The sequence below is a fragment of the Arvicanthis niloticus genome, unplaced genomic scaffold, assembly GCF_011762505.2.
Source record: "Arvicanthis niloticus isolate mArvNil1 unplaced genomic scaffold, mArvNil1.pat.X pat_scaffold_152_arrow_ctg1, whole genome shotgun sequence".
Taxonomy (NCBI): domain Eukaryota; kingdom Metazoa; phylum Chordata; class Mammalia; order Rodentia; family Muridae; genus Arvicanthis; species Arvicanthis niloticus.
The window spans coordinates 57,637-70,293 of NW_023045472.1; the positions used below are offsets into that span (position 1 = coordinate 57,637).

The 12,657-nt window shown below is 45.9% G+C and overlaps 1 protein-coding gene across 2 annotated transcripts; it reads left to right on the plus strand.

Annotated features, from left to right (window-relative positions):
- Positions 1-462: 462 nt before the first annotated feature.
- LOC117701630 (thiol S-methyltransferase TMT1A) lies at positions 463-10,932 on the plus strand. Of its 2 annotated transcripts, XM_034493197.2 has the most exons (3): positions 463-626; positions 1,018-1,439; positions 9,604-10,932. In XM_034493197.2, the coding sequence occupies exons 2-3, from the start codon at positions 1,077-1,079 to the stop codon at positions 9,838-9,840; spliced, it is 600 nt and encodes a 199-aa protein (XP_034349088.2). In that variant the 5' UTR covers positions 463-626; positions 1,018-1,076; the 3' UTR covers positions 9,841-10,932. The 2 variants fall into 2 exon arrangements, with proteins under 2 accessions (XP_034349088.2, XP_034349087.1); XM_034493196.2 differs by lacking the exon at positions 463-626 and having other exon boundaries at positions 885-1,439.
- Positions 10,933-12,657: the final 1,725 nt, after the last annotated feature.

Below are 12,657 nucleotides of genomic sequence, written 5' to 3' on the forward strand. Positions count from 1 at the left end.
TCATTTATCGTGTTTGTGAACTTATGAGTCAGAACAGTGCAGCTGACCTGCCGTCTCAGGCTTCAGAAGATGCAGAGGGATCAGGAGAATTCAAGGTCAGCTGGGGCTAAAGAGCGAGACCCAGAACAAACCTCAACCAAAAGCTGCTTTATAAAACCCCTCGGACTCCAAACAGGGACTGTTCTGGCACTTTTATTCTAAATTGGTGGAGTTACATAATAAGCAAGCGTAGTAAGATTGACAGTTGCGGTTTTAAACTGATGAGTGGCTCAAAACAGTGACTTAGCAAAGATCCTTCTGATGAATTATTAACTTATGAAAGGCTCGGTTTACAATGGGAAGTGAGAAACTGTTGGGCGAGGCTTGGCGAGGTTTCCCTTCACTTCCTTTACACAAGACCAGGTTTTGGGGTGGGGTGGGGTGGGGTGGGGTGGGGAGAGAAGGGAAGAATAAATGTGTGATAAAAGGGAGCCGGATGCCATCTTCCCTGGTGCGCTGACCCTGCTCCACTTCCTTTAGGAGGACTTCTCCTAAAGGAAGCTTGGGTGGGTGGCGTGGAAGTACACACTATGCACTACCGCCGAGGCAGGAAACTAGCTGCAGCCTCCAGACCCAAACAAAGCCAGGTAGGATCAGAGTCAGGGATCAGGCGGCAACCCTCCTAAGAGATGGGGGGTGGGGGGGGGCGTGGGGGAGGGAGGACACAGTCTTGGGCCACTGCGAAGGGAGCTGCGCCAACTTCTGCTAGCCAGCCATTGGGGGGTAGGGTGGGGTGGGGCGGATGGGAGTCGGGGCTCTGTGATTGTTCCCCCCCGCCCCCCCCCCCCGACTCAGCTGACACCTCCTTCCTCCCTGATTGGCGCTGGAGCGAGGCCAGGAGCCTGCGCCCTGCTTCTTCAGGAGACACTCCGGGCCGTGGCCCTTCTCCTCTACTCGCAAAGATGACGCTCGCCGTCCTGGTCCTGCGGCTGGTGGTCTGCATCCTGGCGCTTCCCATGTTTCTGCTGAACCTTCTAGGCGTGTGGAGCTGGGTGTGCAAAAAGTGGTTTCCCTACTTCCTGAAACGCTTCACCGTGATGTACAACGAGCAGATGGCGAGCCGAAAGCGGGAGCTCTTCAGCAACCTGCAGGAGTTCGCGGGCCCCTCGGGGAAGCTGTCACTGCTGGAGGTGGGCTGTGGCACCGGGGCCAACTTCAAGTTCTATCCCCCCGGGTGCAGGGTCACTTGTATCGACCCCAACCCCAACTTCGAGAAGTTCCTGTTCAAGAGTGTCGCAGAGAACCGGCATCTGCAGTTCGAGCGCTTCGTGGTGGCGGCCGGAGAGAACATGCACCAGGTGGCCGATGGCTCTGTGGACGTGGTGGTCTGCACCCTGGTGCTGTGCTCGGTGAACAACCAAGAGAAGATTCTGCGCGAGGTGCACCGAGTGCTGAGGCCGGTGAGTGACAAGTGTGAAGGCTGGCTAGCTGCAGCTATCATGAGCAAGGGTGGTCCTATCAGTTTTGGGTGGATTCTAGAGATTTGTTTATTTATGTATATGAGTATACTGTCGCTGTCTTCAGCGCCCGGAAGAGGGCGCCAGATCCTATTACAGATGGTTGTGAGCCTCCATGTGGTTGCTGGGAATTGAACTCAGGACCTATGGAAGAGAAGCCAGGGCTCTTATTGGGTGGATTCTAAACTAAAAAACAAATGACTCCAGAAGAATTTTGCAAAAGAAAAAGAGCAGCAGTGAACTATGAGTGAAGGCTAACAAATCCGAACACACAAAGTTCTAAACTGCTGCAGAGGAAAGAGCCTGAGGGTAGTTCAGGTGTCAAACTTGGTAACAGAAGCTTCCAGAACAGCTGAGGGGTCATACCACACATGCAAACAAACAAACAAACAACCTTACAAGTCCTGGCACTGGGAGGCAGAGGCAGGTGCATCTCTAGAAGTTTGAGGCCAGCCTGGTCTACAGAGTGAGGGCCAGGCCAGCCAGCAATGCAGAGAGATTGACCATGTCTCCAAAACAAAACAAACAAAATTTACAGGTCACTAAGGATACTGGTTTTGTGTTTTAAAACAGGTCAGAGAAAAAGATGAGCAACTGGGCAGGAACAGGAATATAAATTAAAGCAGACTATCATGAGGCAGACTATCAGGTGGTGTTTGTTCATGACAGCACCAGAGACTCACAGCCTATAGTACTGCGGGGAGAGGGGGTTCTGGGAAGAATTCACAGCCTATAGTAATGCAGTAAGAAGGGGGATCTGGGAAGAGGCCCCTCATATAGGAAGGGGCTTGGAAGGCTCACTTAGTAACATCAAAACATCCAGTAAATGTACTTTCTCTATCAGAAATTCATGGGATAGAGGAATTGTGCGGCTCCACTTGTGTAAACCCTGGATATCTCGAGGGTGCTCATTAAAGGAGCATTTGCAGACTGCAGACTGGACAGAGACTGTGTGGATGGGAGCTTCTCACAGTCAGGGACCTGAGGCTGTTACAAAGATCCAGAGCTGGGTGTGGTGGACCACACATACCAACCCACCCATGGTCTCATTGTCTCAGAGGGTGAGCAGGATGGAAAGGCAAGCCTCGGCTATGTACCAGATCAAGGCCAGCCTGAGTCATATGGTAACATTTTATCCAACAACAAAACAAATGAAAACTTAAAAAAAAATCTAACCAACCAAAACAAACAAAAAACTTCAAGAAGACTGATCTCTCCAGGATAGAAAAGAGAAAAGTGCTCAAGAAATAATGTTAACATGTTCAGGCAAAAGGTAGTAACAGGGTTACTGCCAGGGAACTGGACTTGGGTGTAGCCAAAAGCAACAGTCATTTCGTGCCTTTCTAAAAGTCTGAAGAATTTCTTTGTACTTGTGAAAATCAGGTTAAATGGATTTGTTTTGAACAAAGCTGAATTTGAAGTATGACAATCTTAATGATTCAGCTTATTGATTTCAGAACATGTAAGGATGTTCTGTGACACTGACACATATTCACACTTGCACACCCACTCATGCATACACACATACACACTCACACACTCATACACACATATACACTCTCTCACATACATGCACATATACTCACACTCATGCACACACACACACTCTCATATACATGCACATATATTTTGCATGCACACATACACACACACACACACACTCATACACACTCTTTCAAATCTCCCACATACTCACATATCATGCATGCATACACACTTGTACCTATATACACATACATACTCACACTCTCACACATGCACACACACACACACATCCTTTATAGTCTCTTGAGAAGAAAGCTTCAGAGGCATCCATGGCTTAGCATTTCTCTCTGGTGCCAGTTATGACAGACCAGTTACATAGCCATACCTGGAGTGGGGCACGTACCCAGAGTCTTGGTGCTGGGAAAGGGGAGCAAACAGGAGGAGCCTCAAGTCTGAGTCTAGTCTGGGCTACACAGCAAGACCCCCCCATTTTTATTTTTTTAAAGATTTATCTATATATTTTAAGTATGTGAGTACAATGTCACTCAGATCCCATTACAGATGGTTGTGAGCCATCATGTGGTTGCTGGGAATTGAACTCAGGACCTCTGGAAGAACAGTCAGTGCTCTTAACCACTGAGCCATCTCTCCAGCCTGACCTCCAGGTCTTTAAAACACAAACAATAAAGCAAACCAAAATCAAGAAAGGGACAGATTCTTAGAGCTAAACCCTGGGTCCCTCCATCCTAAGCCTGGCAACTGGGGTTTTACCAGGTGCTTCTTTAAGCTGTTGATCATACTTCCTTTGTGCAAGGCAGATGATGCCCAGGTTGTCTCCCTTAGCCTCTATGATTACCAACTCCCACTCTGCTTGATAGAGCCAGGGCATGACAGCCTCAGTTAACCTTCACCACAGTCCCCTGAAGCAGATATTTATGATCGATTGCCATTTTGCAATGAGGTTGCAGACTCAAAGAAATGCTCAGCCTTGAGTCTGACATATTTGGCGGGGAGGGACCAGGTCTCCTTCTTACTAAATAGTGGTTGGCTAACCTGACACTTTGTATGTAGCCCAGGCTGGCCTTGAACTCACAGAAAGCCACCACTTCTGCCTCCTAAGTACTGGATTAAAGACATGCACCAGCACACCCCGCCCAGGTCAGGCTCTTTGGTGTTCTCACCTCTTTGCTCCCTCCCTAGACAGTAAGGATCACTTCCTCAGCTCTCATTCCATGTATATGTCCCCCTCAGCTGTCTCATGCACCCTGTGTTTTCAGCTACATGCCTGCACAGATTTCCAAATCTCAACACTCACCCAGAGCTCACTCCTCTCCGCCCCCACCATCCCGCCCTGCCTTCCCAAACTCCGAGATTATTCATAGGCATAGGCATCTCCAAGCCACTCTCTCCACTTCTCCGCTGGCTCCTGCCCTTGCCTAAGGAAAGTTTTGCTTTCATTTTTATTAGGAAATTCAGTTCTCTATTCCTGAATGCATGTCTTACTTAAATTTATCTGTTTAGTTTGTGTTAACTGCATCTCTAAACTCTGAATTCTGACTCAAAACTCTCTGCCTTTGGGTAGCCAGGACTACAGTAGCTTGCAAAGGGGGCTTACAAAAGTGGGATGAGTTTCCTTTTTTATTAGAAAATGCCGGAGGCTGTTTAATAATGCGCCATGGTCGTAGTAGTATCTTCATGACCCATGTGGGCTGCAGATGCAAGTCAGATTGATTCCTCTTGAGGTGGCAACACTCACCATTGTCGATTGAATAAGAATGAGTAAAAGCTAGTGAAAAAATGCTGCCCTGAATTCAGAAGTGGCTGGAGACTCACCGCCTGCACGATGTTATTTGCATATTAATGAAATAATACAATCTTTAAAACAACTCAGTTCAGTGTAGAAAGTGGCTCACGTAGATTCCTCCTCTCCCACACGCAGCTCTGGTATCTACAGAGGCTTGCGGCCAGTGCCTGGGAACAATTTGTTAGTGAATTAAAAGGTTGGTTTTCTTTTTCTTTTTCTTTTTTTAAAAAAGGTGCAATGCCAGGAGCCATCAAGGAGAAGCTAAAACCTAGTAGGTGATCTTCCTGAGACGGTTCCACCATGGACTGTCAAAGTTAATGATGGGTTTGCTTCTGCACGCAAAGCCCAGGAGAATTTCATTTTAGGAAAGATTCCTGCTATTAATATGCTTTTCCTGTTATTATTAAATATATATGACAGTCACTAGGTATTAGCTCACCCTTTTGAGCAGATCTCTGCAGAACAATGAAGATGTCTTGTAGTGATGTTATATAGACAAACTAATGACTTCTTAAGTCTTAATGATGACTCTATAAGAATTTCTAGCCGGGCAGTGGTGTCGCACACCTTTAGTCCCAGCACTTGGGAGGCAGAGGCAGGCAGATTTCTGAGTTTGAGGCCAGTCTGGTCTACAGAGTGAGTTCCAGGACAGCCAGGGCTACACAGAGAAACCCTGTATCAAAAAATCAAAAAAAAAATTTCTAAAGTTATATTAGTAATTACTAAGCTCTTTTAGATAGGACTGCTATTAAACCCTTTCTGATGTCAAAACTGCAATGGGAATTCTGCCAGTCTCCAAGAGTCTCGAGCTAATTGCTTCTGAGATAGAAAAAGGCATCTAGGGGCAAGGGGATAAGGGATAAAATCCGAAATGTAAATATAATATCTAATAAAAATAAATAAAAAAAAAAAAAAGAAAGAGGCATCTACAACTTAGAGAACACACTGAGGTGGTAAAACACTTAACCAAAGGTCACAAAAAGGGAACTGAGGATTTTCTATAGGTGCAAAAACAGAAGATAAAATATTGACTGGGTTTATTTATACAGAACTTCACTAATAACTTAGTCACAAAAGTTACAGTTTTGAACTACCCATAAACCTGTAGAACAGGTTTTGATAGATAATGAATGGTTAGCCAGATAATTACTCTTAATGGATATGCATGAAATCATTCTCTGTTGTAAACTTCTTATTCAATTTATGTTTGAACTTCTAGTGAAGTTTGTGAAATTGGGATGCTTAGAAAAACCATGTGAGCTGTTATCCTAGAAAAGGTACAAAAGACTAGGAAAGATCACACTGGGAGGCCTAACATTGGAGAGAGAGCACTGGGAGGAAGGCTTTGGGAGCAGAGCACTGTGACATCAGAGCAGGAGGAGAGAGCACGATTAGAAGGAGGCTGCAGGGTGGAGGATCTTAGAAACTATGAGGTAACATAAAAACCTAAGAGAGCATTGTGCGGGATGCAGAGGGAAAGAGGAAAAAGAAGAAGCTGCAGAGAGCAGAAGGTGCAGACAGGCTTCTCCTGACCACGGGACAGAACAGGTCTTTTCTTAATAACAAGGCAGGCTTAGTCTTACTATAGAGAACAAAGCTGTCTTCTTACAGACTTGGCTTTAATTCATTTAGCAATAACAGGGTAGCAGCTGTTTCTTTCTCTATGCAATAAAGATTGGAGCTCATTCTTCATCCAGAATGAGTGAGTTCTTCCTGCCCTGGCACTTGGTCTTTTGCTCCATATGCATTTGTAAGTATGGATACATGTGTCTGCAAGTATGTAATTATGAGATAAGTATGTAAGCTGGGCCCAACTGGTTCGAATGAAGATTTAGGAATGTGTGTGCATGAATCTGTATATGAATTTATGTGAGTTTAATTCATATTTGCTCCCATAAAAGCTTTTCCTTCTGCGAGTGTGATTCTTCTCCTGGTTCAGTAGAAGTTTATTGCTCTACATGTCCCATAGCCTAACAAGCAAGTTACAGCTTGCAGTCAGTTACAGTAGCAAAGTGACTTAAGATAGGTAATATTTTATTATTAAACAGCAACCCTAAATATCTCGTAAGACCAAGTCTTAACCCCGCCAATGCTCTTCCCCCTCCGCTGCCTCAAGAACCAACAAGAAAGAAGAGCAGGGGCTGGCCCCTGGCAGTTCAAAGTAGAGGCCAAGTGTGGTGTGTAAAGCCAGCACTAGGGATGTGGAGGCAGGAGGATGGAGAGTTCAAGAGCAGCTGGCTACATAGTTGAGTTGGCCAAGTGGTGAGTTCCAGAACAACCTGGGTGACACCAAACTGTTTCAAAAGACAAGAAGCAACAATAACAAAGATAAAAGCGGCAGGAGGTAGACTTGTTAGATAGCTCAGACAGGCACCTGCTGTCAGTGGTGAGGGTCCTCTCTCTCTCTCTCTCTCTCTCTCTCTCTCTCTCTCTCTCTCTCTCTCTCTCTCTTTCCTCTCTCTCTCCCCATCTGAGAAAAGGTCTTATGTAGCCCAAGCTGGATGTCCACTCCCACTTTGCATGCCTTCTACCTCCCCAGCCCTGGTGCTAGACATGGGAAGAGGCCTCCTGTAGCTCCACAGGCCTAGAAGAGAGTGTGTTGGTTGGTTGACCTTGATCCTCCTGCTGACAGCCCTAGAACTAGGATTCCAGGTGAGACTCCCCACGCCGAGCTAATCGGAGTAAGGAAAAAGGCAGTTATTCCCATGGGCAAAATAGTAACGGCTATCAGCAGACCTACAGGACGCCAAAACATAAACTTTCTAGTAGAAGATTTTATATTTATTAAGGATATTGAAGATGTATGTATTTTTATGTGAGTGTTCATGTATGTGAGTGAACATGTGTGGGAGTTTGTGTGGAGGTCAAAGGACAACTGCAGGCATGTCACTTCTCAGGGGTGGCTCCCACCCTTGAAACAGAATCGCTTACTGGCTGGAACTCACCATGTTGGCCAGGCTGACTAGCCAAAGGGTCTCAGAGATCGACCTGTCTCTGCCTCTCCTGTACTGCAATTAGTGTGTACGTGCACACGTATGTGTTTAAAGCAGTTGATGCCAACCAGGGCTACAATAGCAGGGCCTTTTGTCAAAAACATTGTCAGAGGAGGAGCTAGGAAGGGGCATTTGCCAGCCCTTTATTGGAGATGGGCACTTTCAGAGCCATTGCTAGTGAGAGTATAAATGTGATCCAGTTTTTCCAAAGGACAATTTGAAGACTTCTACCAAGGTGTTTTAAAAGGGACCACCCACTAGCGATGCAGGCTCGCTTTGTAACAATGCATCTATTTGGTAATAATTACAGGTGCTCTCAAGACTGGTGGATGTTAATGCTTGTTACAGTGGAACACTGGGAGGAGCCTAGCTGATGTGAAGTAAAGATGGTTACAATGTGTGTTACAGACTTTTGATTTTAGAAAAAAAAAATTACAAGTTTACATATAATAGGATAGTGGCTGGTTTTCTTTCTGTTCATTTTTTTTTTTTAAAGGGATTTATGTGCCTTGCATACCTGCGTGAGCTATATGCACCATATGTGCCAGTCCCACGGAGGTCAGAGAACACTGGCTCCCTGGAACTGGAATTACGGGTGGTTGTCAACTCTCTCTCCAATACTTTTTGTTTCTGTTTTTCTGTATAGCCCTAACCAGCCTCAAACTCACTGTGCTGATGAAAATGACTTTAATTTTATCCTCCTGCCTCTACCTCCCGTGTGACTTGCAGACACACGACATAATGATTTGGTGTGAAAACATCTCTGTGTTTTCCAAACTTTCTTCTTTTTTAAAGGATTTATTTTATTTACATGAGTACATTGTAGCTGTCTTCAGACACACAAGAATAGGGTGCCAGATCCCATTACAGATGGTTGTGAGCCACCATGTGGTTGCTGGGAATTGAACTCAGGACATCTGGAAGAGCAGTCTGTGCTCTTAACCCAAGCTACCTCTCCAGCCCCCAAACTTTCTAAAATAAACATGTTGCTGAAACAGTTCTGGAGCCACACACAGAGGCTTAGACTCTTTTTCCAACATTTACACACTGTTGTGTGGGGCTCAGTTCCCTAACACGTACATTGAGGTGTCAGGCATGATGGCATAGTTCCTCTAACCCCCACACTGAGGAGGCAGAAGCACGGGGATTTCTGTGAGGGTTTAAGGCCAGTCAGGCCAAAGCAAGTTACAATTGCACAGTGACACTGGGTCTCAAAAATAAAGCAAAAGTAGCAGTGGTAATAAAACTTAAAAAGCAACATTGTTTGTCTGAGACAAGGTCTATGGAACCCAGACTGGCCCTGAACTAACTACAGTAACCCAGGCTGGCCATGAGCTTCCAGCAATCCCCTGCCTCTGTTTCCTGATTGCTGGGATTACAGGTTTGTTCTGCTACAAATAACACTGCTGAAGGAATGAAGGGATGTGTTGAAAGCAGAGACACACTAAGCGCTTTCAGTTTCTGCCATCAGGAATTCTTTATGACCACAAAAATATCTATTGCTTACATTGGCAGCTCCTTTTAGAAAGTTTACGACCGGGTCCCACTGTGGCTGGGCCGGCCTGGAACTTAAGGCCATCTTCCCCAAGCCTCCCTGGTTGGAGAGTCCAGGTGTGTGCTATCATACCCAGCTAGCTCTGGATAAAATGTGTCAGGAATTGAACTGATGTTACCCAGATAATACCTTACTCCATTTTAATCTACCTGTGTCTTCTCAAAGTCAGCCTCAGGCCACTGAATTTGAAGCTTGAGGCATTTTGTAAAGTGGAATTCCCAAAGCCAGTATCTTTAAAATGTGTGTGTATGTGTGTGTGTTTCTTCTCAGGGAGGGGCCTTTTACTTCATGGAGCACGTGGCAGATGAACGGTCCACTTGGAATTACTTCTGGCAACAGGTCCTGAATCCTGTCTGGTTCCTTGTTTTTGATGGATGCAATCTAACGAGAGAGAGCTGGAAGACATTAGAGCAGGCCAGCTTCTCAAAGCTGAAGCTGCAGCACATCCAGGCACCACTGTCCTGGACTTTGGTGCAGCCCCACATCTACGGCTATGCTGTGAAATAGTGTGAGGTGGTGGGAGAGCTCTGCTCTGTTCCGCTGGTTTAAGGCTTCCGTTTTAGATGTAAAATTCTAACTGGGAGAGGGAAAAATCAAGTTGATCCACACAGGTTTCTGCTTAGCCGTTTTCTATATTGTCTCCCACCGAATCAAAACCAAATCAGAGCAGCTTTGAACTCTCCCTCCAAAGGGACCAAAGGTCTCTCATAGGCCTTTGATAAGGAAGCAGTGAAGAAACTTTACAGTTTGCAAACCAAATAAATGAATCCCAGTGGAGAGAAAACCCACAGCTGACTAACACAGGAACCCCCCCCCCCCCCCCCCCCCCGCCTACCCCCATCCCTGTAAAAAAGAATCAGAATCCACTTGCTATGCTGGTGTCACTAGTCTGTCTGCTTTTGCTACCACCAGTGCTCGGGCCAGCGGCTCTCCATCCCTGGGCTCAGGGTTTTGCCAATGCCTGCTGCACTGTCCTGCACTCCACAGCTTTTATAAGTGCACCTGACACACCAGCGTCATCACAGAACTGCACAGAACGGTTGGGAAGTCTCTGTTTAATTTCCCTTTCTTATCTAGCACATACCTTGCTGAATATAATTACCATAGGCAGTGAAAGGCAACTACAGTTAGGGAAATGGGTACAGTATGTGGGGGACCCTAAAAGTAATTCATGAGAGTAGTTAGCAAGGACTGGGAGGGATTCTTCTGATCAAATTTCACTGGTCCTGAGTGGGTGTGGTGGCACAGCCTTAATCCCACCACTCAGGAGGTGGAGGTGGAGGCAGAGGCAGAGGCAGAGGCAGGTGGATCTCTTTGAGTACAGCCTGATCTACAGATGGAGTTCCAGGGACAGCCAGAGCTACACAAAGAAACCCTATATCAAAGGAAAAAAACCATCCCACTGGTCCTGAGATGAAACCATGGACATCACTGTGTTCATATAGAGAGCGAGCCTGGGTGGGCCCAGGGGTTTCAGCTGCATTTGTATGTATGGAAACAAATGTGTATTTTCTGAGATGACTCTGTAGAAGTTCTATTTTAAATATTAATCAATAAATTTATATTCATTTAATAATGAAAATAAATGGTTTCTGTGTCTTCCTGCTTGACTTCATTTGTGTCTTATGATCTCTGAGAAAGAAAGTCCCACTTAGAAAATTATGGTATTTGAGTGTAGAGGTGTGTTTTTCTACAGCCAAGTTTTATGTACAGTGTATGAGGGGTATTTCTTGATGTTGTGATCAAATCTCTGACAATCCAGGACTGAAAGGGGAAGGGTTTATTTTGGCTTACAGTTTGATAGGATACAGTCCATCTGGTCTGGGAGGGGAACTACCTTGGCAGAGTGGGAAACAGCTGGTTACATTGTATCAATCAGGAGTCTGAGTCCAGACTGAGACCGGGACAGAACTGGGACCAGACTATAAAATCTCAAGTGACCTGTTTTCTTCACCAAGGCCACTAAAGTTCCACAGCCTTTGAGAGCAGCTAGTTGTGAGCCAAGTGCTCCTCCCCACTAGCCTGCAGGGAGATGTTTAGCACCCAAATGACCCACACAGTTAGTAGATCTTATCTATTTTGGAAGGATCAGGGTGGGGTGCAATTGTGTGGTTATGATCTTTCTTCTTTCTCTGCTGTTTCCCCTCACCCCCTCTTAGAAGTGCCATGCTAGGGACTGAACCCAGGGCTGCGAGCATGCTAGGCAAGATTACACCATTGAACCAGGCCCCAATCCTAGATTAAGAATTTTGTACTAGGGGTTTTGTTTTGGTACAGTGTATCTCTATGGAGCCTTGGCTGATTCCAAATTCAGAGATCCACCTGCCTCAGCCTCCTGTGTGCTGATCAGAGTCGGTGCACTACAGCCATCCAGAGTTTTGAAGTGTGAAGTTCAAGGTTCCTACTTGTGAGTGCACAGAGCAGGTCAAGGCAGCTCATTGCTCGCTCTGCCTCCTGAACACAGAGTCAGTATTGTTGAGGCTCGGATGCCTCTCTTCAGCCCTGAAAGATGAACCTCATATCCCAAAAGTCAGACCTTCCTTTTTCTGTACATTTTGCCACTAAATTATGTTGGTCATATGACTTCGAGTCTCACAAAGGCACAGGTGTAGTTCGTGAGATGCACTCATTACATTGGAAAGTAATGGCCCAGTGCAGAGGCCTAGCCAATTCCTTCTCTGAGTGGAGGGCAAACAGCTCGCTTATGCTACAGAACACTGGGGCTAGAGAAATAAGTGCAGGTGTGCCCACGGCTGTGCCTGGTGCTTTACGTGGATCCTGAAAAAAACATTAAAAAAAAAAGATTTATATATATGAGTACACTGTAGCTGTATTCAGGCAGCACCGGAAGAGGACATCAGATCCCATTACAGATGGTTGTGAGCCACCATGTGGGTGTTGGACCTCTGGAATTGAACTTGGGTCCTCTGGAAGAGCAGTCAGTGCTCTTAACCGCCGAGCCATCTCTCCAGCCCATGGATCCTGGAAATCAAAACTCGGCTCCTCGCTCTCTTATACTGAGCCATCTCCAACCCTGGTCTGCATCTTCTTATGTAGGCTCCTCCCATTTCACGGAAAGCCTGAATTATGCTTTTATTAATCTATGTTGTATCGTTTTAATCCTGAGCCTCACCTGGGACCTTAGGGGGATGGAGGTGGAATTTTCCAGTCCCTACAATGTTTTTGTTGGCGTTGATCTTGGGGAAGTCTTTAGTTTCCTCATCAGCAAAGGGCTCTGATAAGAACCAGTGGAATATCAGAAGTGGTAGTGTGCACCTTTAATCCCAGCATTTGGAAGGCAGGCAGATCTCTGTGAATTTGAGA

What these genes read in the sequence shown, in the direction of transcription:
- LOC117701630 (XM_034493196.2), top strand. Translation starts at nt 942, where the DNA reads ATGACGCTCGCCGTCCTGGTCCTGCGGCTGGTGGTCTGCATCCTGGCG. An exon ending in TGCACCGAGTGCTGAGGCCG is followed by an intron (nt 1,440 to 9,603) that starts GTGAGTGACAAG and finishes GTTTCTTCTCAG; the next exon opens with GGAGGGGCCTTTTACTTCAT.